Source organism: Accipiter gentilis, chromosome 10 (genome assembly GCF_929443795.1).
Source record: "Accipiter gentilis chromosome 10, bAccGen1.1, whole genome shotgun sequence".
Taxonomy (NCBI): Eukaryota; Metazoa; Chordata; class Aves; order Accipitriformes; family Accipitridae; genus Astur; species Astur gentilis.
The window spans coordinates 39,716,432-39,744,390 of NC_064889.1; the positions used below are offsets into that span (position 1 = coordinate 39,716,432).

General features: G+C 69.9%; 1 protein-coding gene across 3 annotated transcripts; it reads right to left on the minus strand.

The window, feature by feature from the left end:
- Window positions 1-305: 305 nt before the first annotated feature.
- Window positions 306-27,542, minus strand: BAHCC1 (BAH domain and coiled-coil containing 1). Of its 3 annotated transcripts, none has more exons than XM_049812516.1 (28): window positions 27,417-27,542; window positions 25,177-25,510; window positions 16,512-16,691; window positions 15,277-15,399; window positions 13,092-14,816; window positions 12,892-12,997; window positions 12,556-12,764; window positions 12,262-12,420; window positions 11,435-11,628; window positions 10,650-11,007; window positions 9,815-10,558; window positions 8,416-8,600; window positions 8,163-8,299; window positions 7,803-7,904; window positions 7,267-7,347; window positions 6,860-6,974; window positions 6,516-6,759; window positions 6,100-6,264; window positions 5,669-5,994; window positions 5,172-5,279; window positions 4,823-5,085; window positions 4,644-4,719; window positions 4,455-4,563; window positions 4,248-4,370; window positions 3,987-4,160; window positions 1,614-2,758; window positions 727-963; window positions 306-641 (listed from the first exon to the last, which is right to left on the minus strand). In XM_049812516.1, exons 2-28 carry the CDS (start codon window positions 25,349-25,351, stop codon window positions 435-437), a joined length of 7,770 nt encoding a protein of 2,589 aa, XP_049668473.1. In that variant the 5' UTR covers window positions 25,352-25,510; window positions 27,417-27,542; the 3' UTR covers window positions 306-434. The 3 variants fall into 3 exon arrangements, with proteins under 3 accessions (XP_049668473.1, XP_049668474.1, XP_049668475.1); XM_049812517.1 differs by lacking the exon at window positions 27,417-27,542 and adding an exon at window positions 26,120-26,156; XM_049812518.1 differs by lacking the exon at window positions 7,267-7,347.
- Between the last annotated feature and the right edge of the window lie 417 nt (window positions 27,543-27,959).

Here is a 27,959-nt window from a genome sequence, read left to right on the forward strand (position 1 = left end):
GTTGGTTTTTTTTTGTTTTTTTGTTTTTTTTTTTTGTGGGTGGTGTTGGGTGGTTTTTTTGTTTTTTTTGTTGGTTTGTCTGTTTTCCATAAAACTTCCCGGAAGAAATACAATATTTACACGCAAAATAAATAGAACAACACACCTGATTTCTGCTTTACCTGCTGGCAAACAGTCAGAGGTACTAGGGAAAGTATGGCTTGTAGGGGAGCCCCCCCCCCCCGCCCCCCGTGCCCCCCGTCACGACGATGACGCCCCCGTGCCCCCCACCCCACATCCCCTGCCCCCCCCAATCCCTCCCCGGCCACCCCAGGCTTTGCATAATTGCCGGGAAGGAGCCCCACGACGGAGTGGGGGGGGGGGCGTGCGGGGTCGGGTCGGGGGGTCTGCCCGTCCCCGTCCCCCTAACCCGCACCCGGGGTGGGCACGGGGGGTCAGCAGAGGATGGGTACCCCGTCGGCGGTCACCAGCCGGCCCGTGGTGGGGTCGTAGGTGCCCGCCAGGTAGTAGAGGTCCTGCCGGTCCTGGTACTTCTTGCTGCGGGTCATTTGCTCGTAGTGCTCCCGTCCCACCACCTGGCACTTGTGGGAGATGGTCTGCACGTCGTTCTCGTCCTCGTGGCACGACTGGTACAGGGCGTTCTGCGAGCGGACGACACGGCGTCACCGGCCGCCCCCTCGCCGGTGTGCCACCGGCCCCCCCGACCCCAGCCAGCCCACCCCTCACCTTGCCGTCGCTCTGCCGCTTGCCCAGCTTGGTCTCCTCGGGGTGGTAGAACCACTTGACCTTGACCACCATGTTGCTGCCCCAGGACTCCCACATGCTCTCGATGCGCCCGATGTAGGGCAGGTTGGGCCGCCCGGCCGAGAGGAAGACGGCGCAGTCCCCGATGCGCAGCGTCTCCTTGCCCCGCACGATGGCCTTGTAGAACAGCTTCCGCGCCTTGCCCTTCATCCCCCGCCGCTGGAAGGGGGGGGAGAAACGGTGTGGGGGGGTCAGGGACGGCGCACGGACCCCCAGACTCGCACGTGCGCGCCCTGCCTGCTCGGTGAGACCCCCAGGCACCCGGGAAAAGCTGCGCCGAGCCCCGCGGGGTTGCTCCCACAGCACCCAGCCAGCCGTCTGCAGCCTGCGGGCACCCTGCTCCCTGCAGCCAAGTGCCACAGCCGGCGTAAGCAGCACCGAGCACCCAAGCGTCGTGCCCACTGAACCCATCCCGTGCATGCAGGTACCTGGCCCCGCGCACCCGGCTGCCGCGGCTGGCGTACCCCAGGCATGCTGTGCCCCATGCACTCAAGCACCCGGCCCCGCAACCCCTGGCACGCTGCCGTGTACCCACGCGCCCTGCACCCTTGCCCCGTGCACAGAGGCACCCCGCCGTGCACCCTGCCCCACGTACCCATGCACCCGCACCCATGCACCGCATGCACCCTGCCATGCGCTCACGCACTCTGCCCTGTATCCCCAGGCACTCTGCCGTACCCATGCACCCATGCAGATATCTGCACCCTGCCACGCACCCATGCACCTCCACCAGTGCCCCCAGGTGCCGTGCCCCGCTCCTTCCCCTCCCCGTGCCGTGCCGTGCCGTGCCGAGCGGCCACCGGCCGTACCTGCGTGGGGTTCCCCGACCACCTCCAGAGCTGGCGCGCGGGCAGGAAGGCGGAGATCTTTGGCCGGTTTTCCACCGAGGGCAGGCGCTGCCTCCGGGAGAACTCTTTGGCTTTGGAGAAGCTGAGGGCCTCCTTGCGCTTGAGCTTGGCCTTGGGGCCGGCGGCGGCGGCCTTGGTGAGGAAGCAGCGCTGCGGCGTGCCGCTCTTGGAGCGCAGGGCCTCCGGCTGCGCCAGCAGCGCCGGCACCGGGTGGGAGAGGCAGGTCTGGAGCAGCAACGTGGAGTCCTCGTCCTCGGAGCTGTAGGAGGAATCCTCGTTGTCGGAGGAGCAGAGGCTGGAGGTGGAGATGGAGCCGGAGCTGGAGGAGGTGGAAGAGCCCGAGGAAGAGGAGGAAACCGAGAGGCGGGTCATAAAGCGCGAGGGCACGTCGGCGCCCAGCCCGCCCGCCTCCTCGTCCTCGTCCATGTCCGAGTAGGAGCTGTGGCAGTCGCTGTCGCAGTTCAGGGTGAACTCGGCCTGGCCCGAGTATTTCCGCAGCGCCAGCCCCACGGGCAGCTGGTGCACGGGCGCCCGACCCTTCCTATCCTTGCCAGCCAGGGCCGCGTGGGCATAGCCGTGGCTGGCCAGGGGCCGCTCCAGCTTGGCCCCAAAGTCCTTCTCAGCCAGCAGCAGGGCCTTGCAGTTCTTGTTCTTGGGGGACGTCACCCCTTCGTGGTCCAGCTTGACCAGGTACTCACTGCCTGCCTTTCTCCGGCTGCTTTTGCCCATTTCTGCCTCCAGCCGCTCGGCCTTCTTGGAGCGCAGGAGTTTCTGGGCAGCCGGCAGCACCAGCCCAGCCCCGGCCCCGAAGGAGGCGTAGGAGCTGGCGATGCGGCTGAAGGAGTCGGCCCCGAAGCCGTTGCCGAAGACGGGGGCGGCGAGGTGGTGATGGTGGTGCACGGGGAAGATGGCCTCTTTGGCCCGTAGCTTCTTGGCGCTGCCGTTGACCTGGAAGAGGTTCTGCAGCACGGCCGTGCCTTTGCTCGCCGCCTTCCGCTTCGTCTGTGCCACCGCCGACCAGCTCAGCAGCGGCCCGCCGCGCCGCCCCAGGAAGGGGTCGCTCAGCGCCGGCGCCTTGACGCCCGACAGCACCTCCGCAGCTTTGCCTGGCAGGAGATGGGAGTCAGGAGGGGAGGAGGACAGACAGACAGACAGATGGAGGGAGGCAGGGATGCTCTGGGACTGCCCCCATCCCTGCACGTCCTTCCCTGCGGGCTGATCTCCATTCCCCGTCGCTGCAACACCCTGTGCCACCCCCTTCCTCCATCCCCGGTCCCGCACCCTTCCCTGCATCCTGCCATACCCCATTCCCAACCCCCTGGACCCCATCTTTCCCTGTATCCCCTCTCCCTGCCTGTTTCCCTGCCTATCCTTCCCCACACCTGCATCCCAGCATCCTTCCCAGTACCCTTCCCTGCATCCCAACATCCCTCCCTGCATCCCAGCACCCTTCTCAGTATCCCAGCACCCTTCCCTGCATCCCAGCATCCTTCCCCCCATCCCAACACCCTTCCTGGTATCCCAGAATCCTTCCTTGCATCCCAGCATCCTTCCCTGCATCCCAACATCCTTCCCCGCATCCCAGCATCCTTCCCTGCATCCCAGCACCCTTTTCAGTATCCCAATACTCTTCCCTGCATCCCAACATCCTTCCCCACATCCCAGCACCCTTCCCTGCATCCTAGCATCCTTCCCCCCATCCCAACACCCTTCCTGGTATCCCAGAATCCTTCCTTGCATCCCAGCATCCTTCCCTGCATCCCAGCACCCTTTTCAGTATCCCAGTACTCTTCCCTGCATCCCAACATCCTTCCCCACATCCCAGCACCCTTCCCTGCATCCTAGCATCCTTCCCCCCATCCCAACACCCTTCCTGGTATCCCAGAATCCTTCCTTGCATCCCAGCATCCTTCCCTGCATCCCAGCACCCTTTTCAGTATCCCAGTACTCTTCCCTGCATCCCAACATCCTTCCCCACATCCCAGCACCCTTCCCTGCATCCTAGCATCCTTCCCTGCATCCCAACACCCTTCCTGGTATCCCAGAATCCTTCCTTGCATCCCAGCATCCTTCCCTGCATCCCAGCATCCTTCTCAGTATCCCAGTACCCTTCCCTGCATCCCAACACCCTTCCCGGTATCCCAGCATCCTTCCTTGCATCCCAACATCCTTCCCCACATCCCAGCATCCTTCCCCACATCCCAGCACCCTTCCTGGCATCCCAGCATCCTTCCCTGAAGCCCGCCATCCCTCACACCAGCGCTGCTGGTGCCACCTCCCTTGGGCACCCCACAGGCAGGTGGTCTGCAGGTAGCAGCCCCCCCCTCCCCGTACCACTTTTCTCCTTGCTGGCCGCCTTCTTGCCCGAGTTCTTGGGGGGCTCGGGGCCATCGTGGCGGTCCGGGCAGAGGCTGGGGGGCAGCTCGCTGGATGGGGGGACGTCGCCGCACGACCGCTTCGTCCGCCGGCAGGAGCTGGAGACCAGCAGCGCGGGGGACGGCTCGGTGCCTGCGGGCAGAGCGTGGGGTCAGGGCCGGCCCCACTGCCCCCCCCCTGCCCACCCCCTGCCCACAGCCCCCACCCCAGCCCACTCACACTGGATCTTGAAGTCGGGGGGCAGCAGGCGGATGTTGGAGACAGCGATGTGCCCCGTGTCCCCATCGTCAAACTCCACCATCACCGCCTCGGGGTCATCCTCCTCCTCGTCGCTGGAGGAGCCTGCGGCACAGGAAGGGCTGTCGGGATGGGGCAGGGGTCCCCCAGGCCCCCCTGCTCCGCCAGCCGCCCGTGGCCGCTCCTCACCTCGCACCACGTTCCCTGGATAGAGGCACCGGGATTTCTGGCTCCAGTAGGCGCAGACGCGAGTGCCCGGCGGGAGGCTGCGTCGCGACTGGGGCCGGACGTCGAGGACCTGCGAGGAAGCGGCGTGCTGGGCTCTGCGGGGCGTGCTGCCCGCCGGGACCCCCGCCCCAGCCCCCCCGCCCCGCTCACCGCCTCCTGCAGCAGCTGCTCCTGCGAGTAGATACGCTGCCGGTTCCCCCGCTCGCCCTCGATGATGATGCTGTAGCTGGAGAGGGGGCACAGAGCCGGGGAGGGGGCTCAGCATCCGACTGGCCACCCTGGCATCCCCACCCACATCAGGGACCCCCCCCACCCCGGCCCCCACTTACATGTCGGGGGGCTGGATGGTGCGGACGCTGCCAGCGTAGAGCAGGCTGTCCTCCTTGGGGATGAGGATGTGCAGCCCGTCCCGCAGATCCTCCTTCTGGATGGCACAGACGTGGGGAAGGGGGGAGCGGCGTCCCCCCCGTGCCGCCCCGGCCAAGCAGCCCCCCTCCTCCTCCTCCTCTGAGAAGCTGCTGTTGTCATCAAAGTCAAAGTCGTCCTCCACGGTGAAGCTCTCCAGCAGCTTGCTGACCGCCCGGCCCTTGCACTGTGGGAGAAGGAGCTCGGGGTGGGTGGGGGGCATGGCGAGGGGGGTGTCCGTGCCGGGGCAGGGGTTTGGCTCCTGCCTCTCACCTGCTTGGTGGCCACTTTGCTCTTCACCTTGGCTAGCTTCTTGCCCTTGCTTAGGATGGTCTTGGCGCTCCGGGGGGAGAGGGCCAGCGAGAGCGCCCCGTTCTTTCGCTGCGGGAGGGGGGTCAGAGCCGGCTGATGGCACCCCCACGGCGACCCCAGCCCTCTGGGGCCCACCGGTGCCCCCCAACCACCCCAGCCCCTGCACCCCACGGGCCCAACGGTGCTCCCAACCGTCTCGGCACCCCCAGCCCGTGCGCTGGTGCGCCGCAGCCCCACCCGTGCAAAACCTGCACCCACCCCTCTGCAACCCCCCCAGGCTCCCATCAGTGCTCCCCTGATCCCCCCCAGCCTCTGCACCCATCCCTCTGCACCCCATGGTCCCATTGATACCCCCCCAGCCCCACCAGCACCCGCAGCCTGTGCAAACCCTTGCACCCATCCCTCCGCACCCCACGGTCCATGGGTGCCCCCCACCACCCTCTGCCCCTCGCACTCACCCTCAGGGCCGACTGCAGCACCTTGCTCTTGCGTGTGGCTTTCTTCAGCCTCTCGCTGGCCAGGCGAGCCCCCTCGTCCCTCGGCCCAAAGTGCCGGGGGTCGGTGCCGGTGAAGAGGCTGCCGGCGGGGGTCTGGGCGCTGGGTCCGCTGGGGGCCGGTGGCCGGAGGCTCTCCTTGGGCTTAGCCTTCAGCTTTTTCTTGCCGCCCTCCTCGCAGCCGCCCGCCTTCCGCCGCGCCGGCACCTTCTCCAGCTTGCCGGCTCCCGGCTTCACCGGCCGCCGCTTGATCTTCACCTCGCCCTCGGGGCTACCGAGGCGGCAGGGCCCTGTGGTGGTGGGAGGCAGTGGGCTCAGCGCATGCACCCGGGGAGAGGGTCCTCATCCCCCATGTCCCCCTCCACCCCAGCGTCTCCGCGGGGCGATCCCGTTACCTAGCAGTCCCTGCCTTTCCTTCTTCTTCTTCGCCTTTTCGTTGGCCTCCATCTTCACCACGGAGGACGGCGAGGGTCCGAGCACGGCCACGGGCACCGAGGGCGGCAGGGACAAGCCCGGCTCATCGTCGCCGTCCTCGCTGTCTGTGTCCCCGTCGTGCTCATCTACAAGAGGAAGGGGGGAGCAGTAAGGGACCCCGTGCACCCAGGGGTGGCCCCTGCACCCCCCCCCTCCATCCCCAGGGAGATGCTGCTTCCCCGTGCAGGATGGGGCGAGCTGGGGACCCCCGGCACGAGCCACCCCCCACCCCCACCCCTGCAGCTGGATGTACCCTCCAGTCCTGGCCCCTTGTCGCCCACTCTGCACCCCCAGCCCCGCACCGGACCCCGCACCCCCAGCCCCGCGCCAGCCTTACCTTTGAAGCCCGCCGGTTGGCGGGGGTCGGGGTCCTGCGTCTGGTACTTGGCAGCCTTGGAGCTCTTGGGACGGGACAGCTTCTTCTGGATGCGGCCAGCGGGGTTGGGGTCTTTCCGGCGGAAGGGGCTGATGCCGGCGGGCAGCCCTTTGCTCTTCACCTTCTGCTTCAGCTGCGAGACCTTGTGAGCCACCTTACAGGTCAGCTTGCCTTGCGACCCGCTCTTCTTGCACCGCACCTTCTCCTGGGGGGGGGGGCACAGGGAGGTTCGGGAGGGGGCTGGCACCCCACCACCCTCCCCCAAGCCCCAGGGTGGCATTTGCCGGTGGCAGGTCCGGACTCACCGGGGAGCCCTTAAGGCTGCCGAACGCCGCCTCGGCCAGCTTGCTCCTCTTCTTCTTGGGCTCGGGGTCTCCCCGCAGCTCGGCGCACAGCAGGGACAGGCTGGTCTTCACCGCCCTGGTGGGGAGCGCGGCGTGGGCACGGCACCCGCCGGACCCCCCCCACCCAGCCAGATCCTGCACCCCCCCCAGCTGGATCCCACACCCCCAGACGCATCCTGCACCCCCCGGCCACCGCCAGCCGCTGGCTCCCCTCCTGCTTTCCCCCCCTCCCCGTAACCTTCACTCGCTCACTAATGTTTTGTGACATAAAACCTAGAGATTAATTTTTTTTTCTCGCCCCCCCCCCCCCCCCCCCCCGCTCCGTCTTAATTGAAGGAACCATTTAGCGCAGATTTAACTGTTATTACCGAACGGGGGGGCCGGGGGCCGTGCGCGCACACACGCTCCAAGCGTGTTTGGACTCGCTCGGAGGATTTATGCAAATGGGCCTGTCGGGAGAGGCAATTTGTAGCGGAGAAGGACAATTATACAGGGCCCGGGAGTGGGGAAACGGCTGCGCCGGGCGGCTAATGGGTAATAATAAAGCGCCGGCAGCGATGAACGCCGCTGCAGCGTGACCAATGGCTTTATACGGCGCAGATAAAGAGGCTTTTATGCAACGCTGCTCCCGCAGCCGGCGGGAGGGGGAACATGGTGCTGCCGCCCAGCCGAGCCCCCCCCCACTCCGCCGCAAGCGGGTCGAGAGCGGGAACGCGCCGGAGCGAGCGGCCGGATCCCCCGAAATGTGGCTCCTGCTGATGGCGGCTGGGGTGGGGGGGGGGGGATACGACGGGGCGGCCCCCTGAGCACCGCCACCCCCGCGGCAGGACGGCCGGACCCCCCGGCAGCAGGACCGGTGGCCTGTCCCCGGGGACAAGGAGGGCACGCGGCGGCGGTCACTCACTTGACCTTGCGGCTCTCGGCCCTGCCCAGCGTGCTGGAGTGCTTGCGCTTCCTCGGCCGCCCCGGGCCGCGCCGCGCCGGGCTCCGGGAGCTCTCGTCACGCCTGCAGCCGCGGCAAGACCGGGGACACCCTGAGCCGCGCGGCCACCACAGGCGGTGCCCCTCCGCCGAGCCGGGCTGAGGACGGCCCCAAACTCATCGCACTGGTGACCGCCACTGCTGTCCCGCTCGGCGGAGGGCGCTCCCTCCCCTGACCTCCGGCGCTCCCTCCCTGACCTCCCCGCTTCCCACAAGGATGCCTCCCCCTCTGCCCCCCCCTCCCCGGCCTCGGAACCCAACCGGGATGGGGACGGGGACGTACTCGTGGTCATGCCGCCTCTGCAGCTTCACCAGCTCCCGCTGCTTCTCCTTGTAGCGGCGCTGGAGCTCGGCCAGCCGCATCCGCACCTCCACCTCCTGCGTGTTGAGCTGCTCGATGGCCGCCTTCAAGGGGCAAACCTGGGGGCCGGGGGTGGGGTGGAGAGCTCGCAGCGCCAGCAGCCTCGGCCCCAGGGCTGAGACCGGGCACAACTCATCCCACCTCCCGCCCTCGCCGCACGCGAGGAGACACTCACGGCCTTGGTTTTGGGCGTCCAGGTGTACTTGCGGCGGGGGATGCGGGCGCGGGGCGGCGGGGAGGTGGGCAAGGGGCTGAGCGCGGGGGGACTGCCCTCCCGGCTGGCCGCCTCCACCAGCGACCAGGCGGCCGCCACCGTGGCCAGGTTCTGCAGGTTGAAGGCCAGCAGGTCCTCGTCCTCCCCTGCCGGGACGGGAGGTCAGCAGGGCTGGCGCGGGACATGCCCCGGACCCCCCGTGCCACCCCACGCATGCTCTTGTGCAACGGCCCGCGCACGCCACGGCGGCACCGGCACCGTTACCGGGGCTGTGCCCGGGCGAGGAGGGGCGTCTGTGGGGCGCGGTGTACTGTAGGGCACGGGACCACGCCGTGGGGTGCTACGTATGAGCGGGGTGCCCCGGGGGGGCCGTAGGGTGACGCAGGGGGTGATGGTGGGTGGCAGGATGGTGCACAGGGTGCTGCGTGCGCGGCACGGCCAGCGTCCTCGGGCAGCCGTGGGGCCGGGGGGAGCGGCGGTCGGGGGGGGGGGGGCAGACAGGGCCGGGCGTGCAGCAGCGGCCAGCAATGAACTCATCGGCGAACAGAGCCAAGGCCGGGGCTGGGAGGGACGCGGTGACGTGACCCATCCGGCCACCCCATCTGTGGCGGGGAGCGGGGCCCCACGGTCAACCTCCTCTCCCCCCCGACAGCGTCGCGGCCCCGTGCCGCGCACGGCCACGGGCAGCGCCGAGCACGCCGGGCACCGCCGCCACGCCACGCGCCCGCCGTGCACCACACGCCCGCGGCAGCGCTGGGGACGCGCGCCAGGACGGCCTTCCCTTCCCCGCCGGGGCCCCCGGGATTCCCTGGGGAAGCCGAGCCGGGAGGGAATCCCGGCGCCTGCCTGGAGCCAGCGCTGGAGCAGAGCCCCAGAGACGGCCCTGGGGCTTCGAGCAGGACCCAGCCGCCGGGCACCGTACGACACCGCACGACACCGCACCACCGGCACGCGTGCAGGCCGCTGGCTCCTCGACCGCCAGCGCGCGTGCGACCCTGCGCAGCAAACGGGCGCGCAGCCCTGCGCCGCGAATGCGAGTACAGCCCCCTGCACCGAAAACGCAGGCGCAAGACCCCTTCTCTGCCGCGCAACGCGTGCGCTGCCCAGCCCCGCTCGTGCAAGAGCTTGTGCAAGAGCAGCCCTGCTCTCGCACGCCCCGCACGGCCCCTCTGTTGCACACGCGCTGCACAACTCCTCTGTTGCACGCCCTGCGCAGAGCACCCGCCGCGCACACCCGCGGGCGGGCAGCACCGGGACGCGCGAGTGTGGCACTGGGGGGGCAGCGAGCACCGGGAGGACAGGGCACCGGTGGGCGCAGGGGACAGACAGGGGATGCCGGGGGGCACCAGGGGCCACTCACCTTCCAGGGCCAAGTCGCAACGACGCCGGCGCAGCTCCAGGTCGGCGAGCTCGCTGAGCAGGGCGATGCCGGGGATCCCTGAGGCGTGGGGAGCGGGCGAGGGGGGGGCCGGGGGGGGTTCCCCGGGCGAGCCCAGCGCTGGCAGCTCCCCCAGGTCGATGCCAGCGGCAATCAGCACCTCCAGCCCGCCAGGGCAGCCCTGTCGCCCAGCGGAGCCGTCGCCATCCTCCTCGTTGCAGCTGCCCTCCGGCTCTGAGCCATCACTGTCGGCCTCGTCTTCCTCCTCCTCGTCCTCCTCGTCCTCCTCCTCCTCCTCCTCCTCCACGGCAGGGGCCAGCGGGGACGCCCCCACCACGGGCACCGGGCGCTGCTGCTCCGGTGGGCTCTGCTCCGGCGCTCCCTGAGCCGCCTCCCGGCACACCCCAAAAGGCACCGGTGCCCGCTCCTCGGTGGCCCCCGCGGCCGGGGCCGGACCCCGCTCCCCGCAGAGGGGTCCCGGGGCGAGGAGGAGGTGATGGCGGTGCAGCAGAGCCCCGGGACCCTCGACCATCGCCCCGCCGGCCGGCGGCTCCCGCGGGGGGCCCGGCTCCCGCAACACCTCGCCGGCGGGGCTGAAGGTCCGGGACTGCTCGGGCTCAGCCGGCGGGGAGCCGGCGTGCATAGTGTCAGGGTCAGCCGGCTCGGCGGAGTGCGCCTCGGAGAAGCCCATGCCGGCGGCGGGGTAGCTGTAGCCGGGGGGCAGGTCTGCGGGGAAGCGGGCAACGCTCAGCAGGGAACCCCCGGCACCTTCCGGCACCGTGGCCACCCTCCTCCTCCTCGCCTCCCCGGGTCCTACCTGGTTCCAGGGACTTGGGGTAGTCGCGGGGCGGCTGCCCCTCTCCGCGCTTGTCCTCGCCGTCGCTGCCCTTGCTCTGGACGGGCAGGGGGCTGTCGGCCGGGGAGCGGGGGGCCACGGCGGAGCTGGCGGCGGGGCAGACGGGTAAAGTGCAGGGGGCCGCGGGGAGGGCCACGGGGCACTTGGCCGGGTGCCGCAGGGCCGGAGAGTGGCAGCAAGGGGACAGCTTGGGGGGCCCGGGGGCCGCCGAGGAAAGGCCCTTGGCCGGGGGGTTTAAGGCAACTGCTTTGTGGGAGGGTTTGAGGGGCTTCTCGGGACCCCCGTCCTCCAGCTCCAGGGGCTGCTCCTCCGGCTTCCGCTGCGGGGGACACCGAGGTCGGCACACGCCAGCCCCACCGCCCGGCCCCTGGCCCCCAGCCCTGCTCAGCACCCTACAACCCTGCCCTACATCCCAGCCTGCCCTACATCCCAGCCCTGCCTCCCCCAGTCCCACACAGCCCAGCCCCATAACCCAGATCCTGCCCCACTACCTGGCCGCAGCCCCCCAGCCCTGCCCTGCATCCCCCTGCCCTGCCCCGCATCTCACGCAGCAGCATCTCACGCCCCAGCCCCACATCCAGCCCCATATCCCCACTCTACACCCCAAACTCAAGCCAGCCCTGCATCCTCAAGCCAACCCTGCATCCTCAAGCCAGCCCCGCATCCCATCCCACACCCAGCCCCACAACCATGCACCCTGGCCCCCCTGACACCCCCCCCCCCGATGCCCCCAGCCCCGTGGGCACCTGGACGTGCGCCTGGCGCTGGATCTCGAGGGCCTGGGCTGCCCGCTGCTGCTGCTGCAGGGCGTAGAGCTCCTGCTGCCGCAAGAACTGGGAGCGGGAGTACACGGGCAGCTGCCCCGTGTGCTGTAGGTGGGCGCCGGGACCCCGGCCTGGGTACATCGGGGGCCACAGCGACGCCTGGTCCATCACGTCGGCTGCCGGTGGTGGGGAGAGAGGGGGCGTCAAGCGGGGACCCACCTTGGGGTCACCTCACAGACCGAAGTGGTACCCCCTAGCCCTGCAACCCTGGCAGCGCCCGCAGGGACCCCATCACCCTCCACTGCACCCCCAGCAACACCCACAGGGACCCCATCTCCCACCCCTGCACACCTAGTTCTGCAGCAGCCCCCCCAAGGACCCCATCTCCCACCCCTGCACCCCCAACGGCTGCAGGGATCCCTATCACCTATTCCTGCACCACCAGCAGCACCCCCAAGGACCCCATCTCCCACCCCTGCACCCACAGGGACCCCATTTCCCAACTCTGCATCCCCTGCAGCACCCACAGGGTCCCCCATCTCCCACCCCTGCACCCCTAGTTCCACAGCAGCACCTGCAGGGACCCATCTCCCACCCCTGCACCCCCAAAAGCACCCATAGAGACCCCCATCTCCCAACCCTGCACCCACAGGGACCCCATCTCCCACTCCTGCACCCCCAAAAGCACCCCCAGGCATCCCATCACCTCCCCACCAGCACCCCCAGGCCCAAACACCACAGCAGGTACCCCCAGGACCCCCCAGGCACAAGGCAGAGGTGCCCGCGGCCAACCCCCATCGCAGCCTTACCCAGCGTGTGGGGGGTGCCGTGGGTGGGGGGCTCGGTGGGCAGGATGACGAGCTGGGCGGGGGGGTCCTGGGAGAGGGGGAAGACGGGCTGCATGGTGCTGGGCATGGAGGCGGGGAAGGCGGGTGGCAGGTTCTGGTGCAGCGCGGGATGGCCGATGCCTGTCGTGCCAGGGGGGTCCATCAGCACTTGGTGGGGGGGGCAGCACCCCACTTCTGGCGGGGGGGGGGGGGGGGGCACAGCACCTGGCCAGCCCCACTCCCACAGCTCCCACCCCCTTTGCCGGCGGCACTGACCGTAGGAGTGTCCCCCCATCCAGATGGAGGGGCTGCGGGTGCGGGGCAGCCAGTGCGTGTGTGCCGGGTGGGCATGGGCGGCGGGGTCCCCCCCGAGCTGCCCCGCCGGCAGCGAGGAGCCCCCGGCGATCATCAGGTGGGGGGTCAGCTCCCCGGGACACCCCCCCGACGGGTGCATCCGGGCGAACTCCACCAGGTCCTTGTTGTCCCTGTGGGAAGAAAGTGGGGGGAACACGGACACGGTGCGTGGGGCAGCGTGCCACGGCGGGGGGGGGCGACACTGCCCCAGCAGGCGGGTGACCCCCCCCTCCCCAGTCCCCCCATCACAGCGCTTACTGGAGAAGGAGCTCTCGCCCCGGCAGCCCCAGGCGCTCCTCGCAGAGCCGACCCCGCTCGTCCTCTGCGTCCAGGTCGATGAGGTGCATGGGCCGCGCGGTGCCCGCTGTGCCGGGGACGGGATGGCGGCATCAGCGCGGCACCGCCGACCCCCACCACCCCCACCACCACCCCCCTCCAAACTTCTCACCAGCACCTACCTTTGATACCAGCGGTCGCCCGGCCCTGCCGCCCAGAGCCGCCGCCGCCACCGTAGGAGGGCTCGGGTCGCCCAAGCGTGTCCTTCTGCCGCGCCACGGCCACGGCGATGCCGACGGGCGGCTGTCGCACCTCACCCTCGCCGGGGGCCAGCCCGTCGTGCTCCCGGCCGCGGGCGCAGTCCGGCCGCTCCAGCTCCGGCTGCCCCTTCCCCGGGGGGAATTTGGCATCCTGGTGGGCACAGCTGCCCTTGACGCCCCCCAGCCCCACAAAGGGGGGGCCCTTCTGCCCCCCCAGCAGCGCCTGGTTGCTGTATTTCAGCAGGTTCTTCATGGCCGAGACCTCGTCCGCGGCGGCCGGCACCTCCTGGCCCAGCACCGGGCCCTGAGTCATCAACGCAGCCTGCTGCAGACTCGTGCCGAAGGGGTCCAGGTAGGGTCCCTTCCGCTCCTCCGCCACGGCCAGGGGGGGTCCCTGGCCCTGCACGCCCCAGGGGGGCAGGGGGGGCCCGCCGTAGCCCAGGGCGCTCAGCTCCAGGGGCTTGCGCTTGCCCTCGGGGCCGGCGCCGGCCGCCTCCGTCTCGGGGTGCTGCTGGTGCCGGATCCGCGCCACTTTCTGGGGAGCCGGCCCGGGCGGGGGGTCCTTGGGGGGGCCCTTCTCTAAAGTGCAGCAGGAGGGGCCGACCCGGACGCCCAGCGGGTCGGGGCGGGCGGCGCGGGAGCAGTCGGGCGCCGGCGGCACCTCGAAGTAGCCCTTCTCCAGAGCACCCTTGGGTGCCGGCCCCCGGCCGGCGAAGGGGGGCCCATCGGCTGCCCCCCCGCCCAGGTACTCCAGCCCCTTCAGCCGGGTGCCAGGACCCCCCCATTCCAGCCGCCGCTCCGCCGGGCCCTCCGCCTTCAGCGGGTGGTGGTGGAAGGGGCCGCCGTAAGCGGCCGGGGGCTCGGCCCCCGCCTCGGCGTGCCGCTCCTTGCCCTCGACGCGTTCCAGCCCGCCGGCCTCCGCCGCCACTTGGAAGGAGCGGCTCTTGTCCGTCAGGTGTCCCACCGAGGGCACCAGCGTGGCCCCGCTCAGCTTCAGCTCCCGGCCGGCCGGCTCCGGCAGCGGGCACAGCACCTCGGGGCCGGCGTGCAGCTGCAGGCAGGGGAAGGAGCCGGCGGTCGGGCCGAGCGGGGCCGGCCCGGCGGGCACCGCGTAGGAAACGGCGTGGTGCAGCATCTGCCGCCGTTCCACGCATTCGCCGTAAGGCTGTGGCACCTCGGGGGCCCCCGGCTCCCGCTCGCCCCGGCACGGTTCCTTGGCGTTGCAGCGGCCGGCGCGGGGCAGGGCGCTGCCGGCGCAGCTGGGCAGCACGGCGCGACCGGCGTCGCCCTCCAGGCCCTTGGCACCCAGCAGGCAGGAGGCGAGGTGCTTGGGGCGGCCGTCGCCGGCCCCCCGGGGGGGCAGCCCTTCCTTGCAGTGCCCCTCCGGCGGCACCGACAGCACCGCCTTGTGCCGCTCCTTGGGGTCCTCCTCGGGCGGTCGCTCCTTGGGGTCCCCCTTGCCCACCTTCTCCTTGCCCGCCAGGAAGCGGTCATAGTCCTTGGGGGTCTTGGGCAGGGGTCCGGCTTCCCGCTCCCGGCTACAGGAGCCGGCGGGGGGTCCGGGGGCGGCACGGGCGATGCCGGGGAAGCCGTGGCCAGCCGGGAGCAGGGCGGGTTGGGTGGGCAGGTTGCGCAGGTAGAAGTTATCTGGAAGAGAGGATGACGGGTGAGCCCCCTTCACCACCGCCCCCCCTCGCTCTGCCGAAGAACGGCACGGGTCCGGGCACCCGGGACTGCGGCCGTGCCAGCGCCGGCTCCCCGCTAACGAGGGGAGGAGCAGAGGGGAAGGCACGGCCTAATTAGCTCCATTTCCCACCCAAACAATGTTCCCTATTAAGCACCCGCCACAATATTGTGAAAAGCGAGAGCGGCGGCGGCAGCTGGGACGGGTGCCCACCACCCCGCGCCCGCCGGCCCCGCTCCTCCCCGGGGACCCGGCGCTTGCTCCGCCACCGGCCCCCCACCCTGACGCTCCGGGGGACGGGCGCTGAGCCCCCCACCCGTGCCTGGCCGGGGACACGTGCCCCTGAAGGCAGGCCCCGACCAGCCCCGGAGGCTGCGGGTTTGCAGTGGCACCGCGGTGCCTTGCCGGGACCCCGGTACCTGCCTTTCTGGCTCTCGTAGAAGCGGTGCTGGCCATAGAGGACGTTGCTGTTGCCATGGTGGTCCAGGTGGCTCATGGGCAGGAAGGTGGAGGCCAGGCTCCCGGAGAAGCGGGGGTACCCCGGGGCTGGGGACACGACGGTCAGGGGGGCCAGGGTGCGCTCGCAGGCGCACGGCCCCCCGCGGCATCTCCGTGCCATGCCACGGCACGCACCGCGCCACAGCAGCTCAGCCACGCGCTGCTCCGGCTATAAACGCTTTGCCGGAGCCTGTAATATCCCCTGGGTGAGGGACACCCCCCCGCCCCCCCCACCCCGGGAGCTGCCGCTGGGCTGAGACCCCACAGACTCGTGGCGGCGGTGGCCACATCGCGGCGGCTCAGCACAGCCCTTGCAGGCTCGTTAGCCGGCGCGCTCGGATGGGCTGTCCGTCAGCGGCGGGTGCTGTGCTGCCGGAGCCGCGTGTGCTGCCCGGCCCCCCCCCGCGCGCCCCCCCCCCCCCCCGGCACGCCGCGCAGGCCCCGGCACGCCGGGAGCCAACTGGCAGCCGGTCAAACTACCAGCTGGGCTGGCTGCCAGGGCCCCGCGCCAATACCACCTCCCCGCTCCTTAACTCTGTCAGCCCTCGCTCCGGCCGCTCAGGTGGGGATGGGGATGCCGGCGTGCCGTGGGGTGCCGGCGGCAGCACCGGGCTGTGGGGAGCACCCCGCTCCCCCCCACGTGGGGTGTCTGCTTAACCGAGGCTGTACGTGCAGCCCCGGGGGTCCCCGTGCTGCAGCCTGCCCCGCCACGGGGGTCCCTGCCGCTGGAGGGGGACGCAGCCCCTGGTTCATCACCAGTGACACGAGCTGGCCTGGCCTCAGCCCAGCTCCTGGCACGGGGCGGGAGTCTGCAGCCCGGCACGAGGCTCTCCAGCCCGCCCTGAGCACCGATGGTGGGGGGCTGAGCCTGGTCGCCACGGATAACCAGGGGGATCTGTGGGGCACGCCGCTGGCCGCGCAACCCCCGCTGCCACCCTGAAGCCCGCTGGGTGCCAACCACGTGCCCATGCCGGCCGGTTGCCACGACCACCCTGTGTGCCAGTGCCTGGGAGGTCCGAAACCCGTCCGTGTGGGCAACAGCTGGACGTCACCCACCGGCAACGGGCACAGCCCCAGCCGCATCCCGGCCACCCTGCAGGGACACCCTGCCCACCCACCCCGGGGTGCTGCCACCCATCCCTGCCCCGGCGCCCGCTCACCTTCGTGGGAGTGCGAGAACCAGATCTGGGACGTGCCGGAGTGGGGCCCGCGGAAAGCCGGCTCCGGGGGGGAGGCGGTGGGGCCGGCGGGGTGGCTGGGTGCCCCCGAGCCCAGGCTGCTGCTCAGGAAGCCCCCCATGAAGGAAGAGGCGGGCGCGTTCCCCATCAGGCCGCTGCCGGCTGCGGTGGGAGAGGAGAGAGTCAGGGAGGGCTGCCCGTGCCCCGGCTTGCACGCCCACCCTGCCGTGTCGCCACGCTCGCTCGTGCACACTCGTGTGCACACACCTGCTGCAGGGCTGTGCGCAGCCCACACTGCATTTGTGCATCCCTTGTGCACGCAACGCCTCTCGTGCACGCGCGCTGCTTGTGCACGCGCATCCCTCGTGCATGCAACGCCTCTCGCGCGTGCACGCTGCTTGTGCGCGCGCATCCCTCGTGCATGCGCGCCCCTCACGTCCCCTCAGCCCCACAGGGCTCAGACATGCAGTGGGGCATGTGAGGCGCAGCAGAACCGTGCAAGGGGCACCGGTGCCCTGCCCTGACCGCATGTGCATGCCCTGGGCACACCACACGTGTGCCGGCACATGGGAGACTTTGCACACGCGTGTGGCTCCCCACGCTGCTGCTCTCCCCCCGGTTCCAGCAGCAGCTCTGAGCCGCTGTGTGACACCGGCTGCCCCCGGTACCGGGACAAGCACAACCTCCCTGGGGCGTGGGCCGTGCCGTGCCGTGGCGAGCTGGGCCATCCTGCTGCCAGCACAGGCAGCTGCCGGCTGTGGCAGCCGGAGCCCTGCCAGTGCCCAGGAGGAGAGGGGAGGAGGACTGGGGACACTGGGACAATGGGACAGCCACCTGTGACTGGGGCAGCAGCTCCCCGGGGCCGGGACACCGCAAGGGGTCGGGGGGCAGAGCCGCATGCGTGCGCACATGCGTGCGTGCACACGTGTGCAAGGCAGGGGCAGGCGTGCGGGGAAGACGCGGCCAGCACGGGAAGCAAAGGGCAGGGGGGCGGCCCCCACCCTGACTCCGGCAGCCTCCCTCGCAGCCCCGGGGGGGCCCCAGCACCCCCTGGCGAGGCGCAGGCCAGCGTTCCCCATCCCAATCCCCACCCCGGCCGAGGCGTGAGATCATGATGGAAACATCAGAGCCGGTGGCCAGCGGCCGGGCAGGAGCCGGCGGAGCAGGGGAGGGGGAAAGCATCGTCCACCCCTCGCCGCTTGGCCCTACTCCCCACGTCCGTGTGTGCCGACGTGGGCTGGCGGGGCCGTGGCCGCCCGCCCCCTCCCCGGCACGGCTCGGCATGGCGCGGTGCAGAAGAGCCCGGGCTGGCCGGCCGCCCGGCCGGGGCAGGAAGCGATGCTTTGCTCTCTAAGCCGGCCCACGCTCCCCGGCTAATCCCTCCGGGATGCCTCTGGGATGAGTGTCGGGGATGTGGTTTCAGGCAGCTCGCTCCTTCCTGTGCCGGCCGGCCGGGGGCCGAAACCGGGCAGGGGCCGCGTGGGCCGGGGGCACGGCCGCACCCTGCCCATAGCCCTGGGAACCGGCACCGCTCGCCCCCGGGGCCGGACACTGACCCCCCACCCCACCCGGTACCGGCACACACCGGCACGGGTGGGCATGTCCCGCCGGCCAGCCAGGCTGTGCCAACACATCCCGGAGAAGCCGTGCCCTGTGCTGCCCACGGGCAACCGCCGCGGCGTGCCCCCAGCCCCGGCCGTGCCGGGGGACCCTGCCGCGGGGCGTGGAGCCGGCAGCGTGCCGGGCGGCTGCGCCGGGCAGGAAGCCGAGGTTTCCAGAACGAGCCTTTTCTGGAAGCTGTGAAACAGGCTGTAAAAAAATAACACACACACACACACACCCCCCCCCGCTGATGGCGGCGGGGCCGGCTGGCGCGGAGCGTCCCGGCAGGGCTGGTGGGGCCGCGGCCACCGCTCCCCACACCTCCCACCCGCTGACTCACACCCACTGGCACGGCCGGATCCCCCGGCGCGCTCTGGCCCCGCGGCCGGCCGCGCCATTCCCACCCGCCTCGCACGCCCGCACGCTCGCCCCGGTCCCTCGCACGCTCACGCTCTGCCCCGCGCTGCCACAGCTCAGCGTGGCGTGGCATGGCACGGCGCAACTTGGCACGGCACAGCACGGCGCGCGGTCAGAGAGCAGCCCCCCCCCCCGCCCCCCCCCCGGCTCTGCCCCCTCTGGCCACGGTGCCGGCGAGGACAGGGACGGGTCCCTGAGACCGTGCACAACTCGTCTCACTCGTGAGCAGGCGGTGCCAGGCACAGGGCCGTAGGGCCGGCTGCCAGCACTGGGCAGATGGGCAGCAGGGTCCCATCCAACCCCCCCTCGCCACCCCCCCCAGCAGCGTCAGCCTGGGAACTCCCTGGCCGGGCTCCCCGTGGCCAGCACCATGAGTCAGCCCCACCAGCACTGCTCCCAGCTCCGGCACCGGCACGGCCAGCAAGAAAATCCCCCATGCCAGGCGCCAGTGGGGAGGGAAGGGTGGCCCCGACCACGGACACCAGCTCCGGTGGCTTTTCAGGGGCTGTGTGGGGCTTTGCACCTCATGCCCGTGCCGGGAACTCCAGCAGCTCTGGCACAGCCACGCAGGCACCGCGCCGGCCCCGGCCACCCCACAACAGTCCCGGCGCAGCCCAGGTCACGCCACGCTCTCCCCCACGCCGAACCGGACCCTGTGATGTGGCCGGGCAGGGAAACTGAGGCAGCGGAAGGAGCGGGGGGATGTCAGCGGGTTTTGGGGCTGGTGGTGCCCGGGACCCCTCAAATGGGGCTGGGGGAAGGCGGCAGCCGGAGGAAAGGGTTAAGAGGGAAGCGAAGCCGCTTCCCCCTCATCACCGCCAAACCGCAGCCGGCGGGGAGGGCAGGGGGGGCTTTTCGCCTTGGCCTCAAATCCACAGAGGGTCACACATGTGACGAGCATGCCAGGTCTCAGCACAACCGCACTGACAGCCCTGGGGGGGGGGGGGATGTGGCCTGGGGGGGGTGGGCATTGGTGGGACCGGGAAGGCGGGGCAGCAAGGGGCGCTTCCCACCCCCCCCCAGCCACTCTTCGCCCCCGCGGCACAGATGGGAATGTGCCGGGAAGACGGAAAGTTTCCCCCGCCAGCAAGCGGGGCCAGGGCGGGTGTGGGGGGGCCAGGGCCCCAGGGGGGGGTCACTCCGGCCACGGCTCCTCCGGCCTGGCAGGGTTCTGGGCCGGGGGCCGGCGGTGGGGTCCCCAAGGCGGTGCTGCCGGGAAAGGGAGGGGGTCCCCAGCTCCCCTGTCCGGGACACCGCAGCCCTGTCCCTCCCCACGGCTCCGGAAAGGTGGGGGCTGCACCCCACCAGCCCCCCCAAGTGTGGGTGCACAGCTGCACCCCGATACTTAGGGAGGGGTGCGAAGAGGGGGGGCTGCAGCCCCCCGGAGCCCCAGGCACAGCCCGGGCGAGGTGACGGTCCCCGGGTCCCCGCGGTGGCGGGGACGTGCGCGGGGCGCAGGGTTGGGTTACTCCCTCAGCTATTTCGGGGCTGGAACATTCCTAGCGGGGCCGGGGCCGCACGCGGAGACGCCGGGAGCTGGCAGGGACCTTCCCGCGCCGTGTCCCCACGGCCGGGCACCCCGGGGAGGTGTCACCCCCGATCCCTGGACCTGGGCAGGATGCGGCCCCCGGGCCACCCCCCGCCACGCTTTGCAACCCACGCGGCCCCTTTAAATATTTGGCAAATAGGAAATAAGTGTAATATAATTTCCTCGGTGTTATAATTTAAGATTAATCCATATTGTTATGGCACTAAATAAATGCTGTAATATTGAAATGCAGTTCAAATTAGCTTGACAGAGTGCCAGAAGTACAATTAAAACGTTATCCGATGGGTAATCACACGGCAGTCGCTCCGTGCTAAGTGCCACTCGCAAGCTGTCGGCTTTCGACGGAGGGAAGGGGAGGCTGGAGCCGCCGAGAGGCTGCGCGCCGCCACACGCTTGCACGCTCGCCGGGGCCGTGCGCCGCACCGGGGCCGCGTGTGCACGCACCGCTCGGCGCACGTCGCTTGCACGGGGCTCGCGTGGCTGACGCACGCAGCTCGCGCCGGGGCTCGCGAGGACGGCGCACGCTGCCTGCACGGCCGCTGCACGCGGCTCGGCGCACGCTCCTTGCACGATCGACGCGCGCCGCTCGCGACGTTGGCACGCGCTCCGCTCGGTGCGTTGCCGCCTGCGCGGCCGGCACGGACGACTCACGTACCCGATGCACGACTTGCACACCGGACGCGGGCGGCTTGCAAAGCCCAGAGGCCATTTTGGGAGCAGCCGCGAGCCCGGCACGGGCTGGGACCACGGGGAAGCCGGGGAAGGCCCAGGGGGTCCCGGCATCCCACCCCACACAGCCCCACAGGGGCCTGGTGTCCCACAGAGGCCAAGCACGTGGACCCCCCCGGGGAACCCTCCGAAACTTGGGGCCCACGGTGACCCCGTACCACGTGCAATCCCCTGCGATGCATCACACCCGTGGGGGTCCCGGGCTGCCCGTGCACAAAGCGGGAGGGAGCAACCCCGGGGGGCTGCGAGGACTCGTCCCTTCCCTCCCCCCCCGGGGTCAGGGGACCCCGGCACCCAGTGGGGTCGGATCCTGCCCCGGGGCGACACTGCAGGGCAGGCAGGGCGGCAGACAGGGCCGCGCTGTGCCCATCTGTTTCGTTTTACGGAGCGGATAAAGAAGAACTCCAAGAATGAGATTATTGGGTGAGTGTTTATTTACCGCGGGGGGCGGGGGGGGTGGGGGGTGGGTACGCAGCCCGTGTGAATCTCTGCAGTCACCGAATCGCCAAATCCTGCTATTTTTATTTCCCGCTGTAATTCCCTGCTCGGCTGTCGCGTATCGCTGCCATCAGTGCAGGGAGAGGAAGCAGCTGGTGGGGGGACAGGGACATTCTGGCTGAGGGCGTCCCGAGGAGCCGGGGGTGCCCAGAAAGGCACCCAAATGCTCCGTGGAGCCCGTCCGCACCCCTCGTCCCCATCTCAGGGATCAGCCATGCACGTGGCGCTTGGTCCATGGAAACCGGTGGTGGCACTGCCGGCGGGACCGCCCCCAGCCCCCCCTGGCATGGGACCCCCCCCAGGTCAGACAGCCCTGGGAGTGCACGGACAGGAGGCAAAGGCCAGGTGCCCGCAGCCCAGAGTGCTGAGACCCCCTTCACCCCCCCAGTTTGGGGCAATCAGCACATTTACCAGCGGTGACCGGGGCTCACGGCAGCTGTCCGGATCACGCCGTGCGGCTGCTCGAGCTGTCCGTCCCCCCCAGGCCCCAGCACGGATCCAGCTAATCGCTAACGAACAGATGAAACCACTCTAGGGTAATTCCACAGGATCTGGGGTTCTCCGCATCCCGCTCTTCCCGCCGGACACGCGCGGGCGTGCGTGTGTGTCCCTGGCCACCCCGGCACGAGTGTGGCTAACGAGGAGCAGACGAGTTAATCTCAAAATCTGTTTTAACTTTGACACCTACTTTTTAAAATGCAGCACATGCGGCGGCGCGGCCGGGCTGGCACGCGGTGCCGAGCGGGGGAGCTGGGAGCCCCCGCGCCACGGCCGTGCCGGTGCTATGCCGCGGCCTCCCAGCCCCTCGTCAGACCCTGTCTTCGATCATTAATGAGGAAACTGCGATGTGGAGCGGCTGCAGTGCTGGCACCCAGCCCCGCATCGCCACCCCGGCTGGGGGCCACTGTCCCCACCTGCCCCCCGCCATCCCTCCCCTCAGCCGTGCGGGGGAACCGCACAGCGCCCGGCCTGCAACTTAATCCAGGGAGGGGGACAGCTGCGGGAGCCACGCCGGCCGCCAGCGTCACGCCGCCGGCTCACCACCCCGTCCACCGACACTGGCACGCACACCTGCACCGGGATGAACACCCGCACCGCCACGGCTGGGCTGCACACCGGCACCAGGCTGCAAACTGGCACCGCCATGGCCGGGCTGCACACCCGCACCAGGATGCAAACCAGCACCGGGCCGCAAACTGCCCTGGCCAGGCTGCAAACCGGCACCAGGCTGCAAACCGGCACCACCGGGGTCAAGCTGCGCACCGGCACCGGGCTGCACACCGGCACTGCCACGGCAGCGGTGCTCCCGGCAAAGCCCAGCGCTTGTGCGAGCCCCCCCCGGCGCTGTTACACATTGCAATGTGCCGAGGGCTCCGCCGCGGTGACAAACAGCCCGACGCAATTTCAACTATGTATTAGTCCATAAAAACGTCAGAAGGGCAAAAATTGAGGCCCCGGCATAAAGCATGGGCTTGGCCGAGCCTCGGCCGAAGCTTCGCACCCCCCCACCCGTGGCGGGGGCGTTGGGACCGCCGGCCCCGCTCGGCACAGGGATCGGCGCAGGGCGTGCCAGGGCGGTGGGACCGCGGCCCCCAGCCGGGCTGTGCCCCCGGCAGCGTCACGACCAGGGAGCGAGGGCTGCACCCTGCGCTGGGCTCCCGGCAGCTCCGGGGGTCCCCGTCCCCCCTGACCCGCCAGCACCGGGCACGGCCGCGGTTCCTCACGCTCTGGCCCCCAGCGCCGTCTCGTGCCATCATTTGCATGGTCCCGGTGCCAAAACCAGACGCAAACCGAAGCATTTGTTTGCAATAACTGCGCAGCCCTGAATTATGGCTTTAATAAAATCAAGCTAAACAGTTTTTATCTCCCCTTCCCAGGGCGGCCTCCGGCCCCCGGCACTCGGCAAAGGCTCCTGGGAGGTGTAGTCCGGCCCGCCGGCAGGAGCCATTTGGGGGAGCGTGGCCGGAGCCCCCCCGGCCGGCGCGGTGCCCCAAGGCTGCCGCGTGCCGCGCCGGCCCCGCCACCGCCACGGCCGCCCGGCAAACCGCGGGCTGGCTTTATTTGCTGGGTGGGGTAATTATCAATCATCGGCGTTAATTACCGCTCCGCGCGCTGCCACGGCTCCCGGCCCCATGGCACGGCCGTGCCGCGGGGACGCTGGGGTGCCGGGCCTAGGGACCCTCCTCCCGCCAGCCCCAGCACCGCGCTGGGCACTAAATTATGATTTTTATTTGCTCAAGCAACGTCCCTGTACACGCGGGAGCCTCCGAGCGCGGCTCGCCGGGATCGGCTCCGGCTGCGCCGGCCCTGCCAAAGCCGGGAATATTTTTAGCTCTTTCTGTTGTTGGGTTTGGCTTCTCTCTTTTTTTTTTTTTTTTTTTTTTTTTTTTTTTTTTTTAAGGCAAGTTTCTGCCGGGGTATTTTTAGCCTGATCCATGTTATTTTAACAACCTCCATTGCATTCGGGCTCCCATGTGTCGCCCAGGCCCCAGCGGACACGAGGGTCCGGCCGCCGCCGCCGCCACGGGGATACCGCCACGCCGAGAAGCCAGAGGGAAGCCAGCGGCACCCCAGCGCCGGTGTCCCCCGGGGTTCCCCACCCCCGGCCACCAGGAGCCGAGAGGGGCTGAGCCCCCACCCCGGTCCCCCACCCCGGGGACGGGTGCCGAGCCCTCATCCGGGTCCCCCACACCCCAAAGCTGGGGAGAGGCCAGGGTGGCCCCCACCCCCCCAGCCCCAAGCCTGGCGGTGGTCCCGGGGGACCCGGCCGCAGCGCGGGGGCCGCCAGCACAAAGCGAAACCGCCCCGGCTGCGGGCCCGATCCGGCGCCGCCTCCCCGGCACCCCCCGGTGCCCCCCGCTTTCCGCCTCCTTCCAGGAGCCGCGGGCCCCCGCCGCCACCCCCCCGCGCCGGCCCGGCCGTGCCCCCCGCCCTAATCCACGCACTAATTGTAATCCCATTAAAGCAGATATAATTTTATTAGTATTCACAGCTCATCAAGGCGGCGACAATAACCGGCGCTGCCGCCGTGCCGCGGCGAGAAAACCGCCTGCGCCGGCGGGAAGCGGGGGGCCCCGGGCAGCGGCGTGCCGAGCCGGCACGCTGCTTACCGGATCCGGCCCTGCTCCCGCTTCGGCTCCGTCCCGGAGCTCGGTGGCAGCAGACGGGCTTCCCGCTGCCTGCGCCCCGCTGGCCGCCCCTGCACCCTCGAAGCCCCCCTCCCCGCGCCGCGCACCCCGCTTTAGGCACCCTGCGCCCCGCTTTAACCCTGCACGGCCACAGCCGAGCGGCCTCCGTGCACGCCGCCGCAGACAAAGCCGAGCGAGCGGGCGGCGCACGCCGCGGATGCCGGCGCGGTGGCCGGATCCGGTGAGCCCCATCCCGGTGCCGGCACGGTTGGCCGTGCCGTGCTCGGCCGCGCGCCGCGCTTTGTCCGTCTCCGGCAGGAGACCAGCTGCAGAGGCGAACGCGCACCCTGCAAACCCCTTCTCACCCTGACACTTCGGCGCTTTATATAGAGCCGGGGTTTGCTGACCTTTCCCCACCGCCGCTGCCGCACCACGGCACCGCCGCGCCGGCCCCGCGCATAACGGCCTCCTTGTTCGCCCAGAAAACGCTTCCTTGTTCAGGCACCGGGATCTCGCCGGGCCGGCCCGGGGGTCGCGCTCCTCCCGCACCGGCAGAACGGGCGAGCGGGGAAATGCCCCCCGTGCACGTCAGCCCCCACCCCCAAATCCACCGGGCGCGGTGACAGTGGGATCAGCACAAAGGGGAGGCCGAGCCCCCGGTGTCGTGCCGGACCCCCGCGCCCCTCCCGTCCCCCCGCGCCGCGGCCGCCCCGGCCCCTCTGACCTGTGTGCGTGGCCATGGAGATGGGCGCGGGGAAGTACTTGGTGGGCTGGAAGTGTCCGGGGGGCTGCACGGCACCGTGTGCCGAACCCGTCACGCGCCCCGTGCCGTGCCGGTGGCCCAGGCCGCCCCGCTCCGACAGCAGCCGCGGCGGGGGCGCGAAGTCACGGCCGTCCATGCCGGGGGCACCCACCCACCCGCGCGCTGCCCACGGGGGGCACGGCGGGACGCCGACGCGGCTCCTCGGCGCGGCCGGCGATCCTCAGCGCCGCGGCGGGCCGGGTTCGGTGGCGGCGTGCCGCGCTCCGCGCCGGGGCTCCCGGCTCATCCTCCGCTCCTGGCGCAAGGGAGAGAAAGAAGAGCGTGAGAGCACGGCCAGGCCGGGGGGGGGGGGGGTTCCGCCTCTCCCCCCCCAACACCTCCCCAGGGCCCCCGTTCCCCCCAGCGCACAGGTCCCCAGTTTCCCCAGTACACAGCCCCCTTTTTCTCCGGTATCCCCGGTGCACGGGCTTCCCGATTTTCCCGGTACCGCTCGTTCACGGTCCCCGATTTCCCCGCCATCCCCGCAGCACAGCCCCCCCCCTCCCCGCTCCCCATTTCTCCACTGCCCCCGGTTCCCAATTTCCCCAGTAACCCCCATGCACGAGCCCCAGTTTCCCCAGTACACGGCTCCCTCCCCCCCTCCCGTTTCCCCGGTACTCCCGGAGCACGGCCCCGGCCTCCCCGGCCGCGGTTCTCCCCGGGGCCCGGCCCCGCTCGCCCCCCCCCCCACCGCCGCCGCCGCCGCCGCTCCGGGTCCCTCGTGCCCCCGGTGCACGGCCCCGTCCTTCCCCCGCTGCTCGGGCCCCGGTTCCCCGGTGCTCGACTCTTTTACATTCCCCCCCCCACTCGGTGCTCGGGCCCTCGGTTCCCCCCCACACACCCACACCCCCCCCGGTGCACCGACCGTAGTTCCCCGGTGCTCGGAGCCCGGTTGCCCCTCGCTGTGCGCGGGGTCCCCCCCCGCCCCGCTCCCCGGTGCACGGAGCCTTCCTCTCCCCGCGGTTTCCCCTCTCGCCCGGCCCCGGTTCCCCGCCGCACGGCCCCTCCTCTCCCCGGCTTCTTCTTCCCCTCCCCGCTTCCCTCCGCCACGGCCGCCGCGCTCCCCGGTATTTCCCCGCCGCTCGGGGTTTTACGTGTCGTGTGTGTCCCCCACCCCCCGCACCCCGTTCTCCGCTACACGACCCCGGTACCGGCTCCCCTCCACGCCCCACCGGAGCCCGACCGAAGCCGAGGACAAGGCCGCCCGGTGCGCCGGGCCCGCCGGGGCATTGTTCTCGGCAGCGCCGGGGCCGGCGGGCCCGATCCGGCGGAGAGACCGAGCCCCGCCGGGGCCGGGGCCGGGGCCGCGGCGAACAAAGGGGCGCGGAGCAGCGAGCGCGGCCGGGGGCACCGGTTTCCCACCCACCCCCCCCCGATCCACGGACCGGGGCTGCGCGGCTGCGGGCGGAGGAACGAGCGCGGCCGTATTGTGGTTGGGGGGGGGGGGGGGGTGGCAGCGGCGGAGGGCAGCCCCGGGGAGGGAGGAAAAAAAAAAAAAAAAAGAAATGCACGGACAGCGGGGAGGGGGGAGAAAAAAAAAAAAAACAAAAACAAAAAAAAACAAAAACAAAAAACCAAAACAACAAGGAAAAAAAAGTGTGTTTTTTTGAATAAAATTGAAGCAAAGCAAAAAAAAAAAAAGGCAAATTTTTTTTTTAAGGTAAAACAACAACAACAAAAAAATGATAATGCAATGCAAAAAAATTAAATGGGAAATCGTTTAAGGGAAAAACATTTGACGCGAAAAAATTTCAATGCAAAAAAAAAAAAGGTTCGACGCGAGAAATGTTTTAATGCGCAAAATTTTAAGGCAGGGGGTTTTTAACGCCAAGATTTTTCTTTTTTTAATTTTATTTTATTAAGGCCAAAAATATTGTAACGTAAAAAATTAACGCCCCCTCCCCCGAAAAATAGTATTTTAATACCAAAATATAAATTAACGCCAAAAAAAAAAAATTATAACGCCCCAAAAAAAAGCCAAAAAAAATATTTCAATGCAAGAAAAAAAAAAAAAAAATGCCGGAGAAAAATTAAGGCGCCCAAATAAATAAAAAAAAAAAAACAAAAAAAAAAACAGAACAAACCCTCCCGAAGCGCCCCCCGAAATCCCCACAACCCCCCCGAACACCCCACCGATCACCCCGACCACCGCAGTTACTTACCGGAGGGGCGTTCCGCGCGCGGGGCGAGTGCGGTCCCGCCGGCGCGGGGCGGCCCTGGCGGGGTGCGCAGCGTGCTCCTGCCGGTGCCCGTGCACTGCCCATGCACCGGCTGCTCCTGCAGCAAAGGGAACCGGGGGGGGGTGGGGGGGTGGGTTGGGGGGGGGGGGGGGGGGGGGGGTGGGAGGGGGGGGGGGTGGGGGGACCCCGCCGCGCCTCCCCGCTCACGCCGCGCACTCCGCCGAGGCGACGCGCCCCGCATGCTAATAAGCGCGTGCCCCCCAGCGCGCCCGCCCGCCCGCCCGCGCGCGCGCGCCCGCGCGCGCGCCCCCGGTGATTGGCCGCCGCGCGGCGCTCGCGCCCCGCCGGCTCGCAATCCCCTCCCCTCTTCTTCTCCCACAACCTCTCCCCTCCGCGCGCCCGGCGTCCAGGGAAGCCTTTCCCCATTGGCTGGCTCCCCGCCAGCCTCCTGCCAATCAGGACGCGGCGAGGGTGGAGACCCTCGACGGCGGCGCCTAATTCAAGCCCGGCGGATGAATGGGGAGG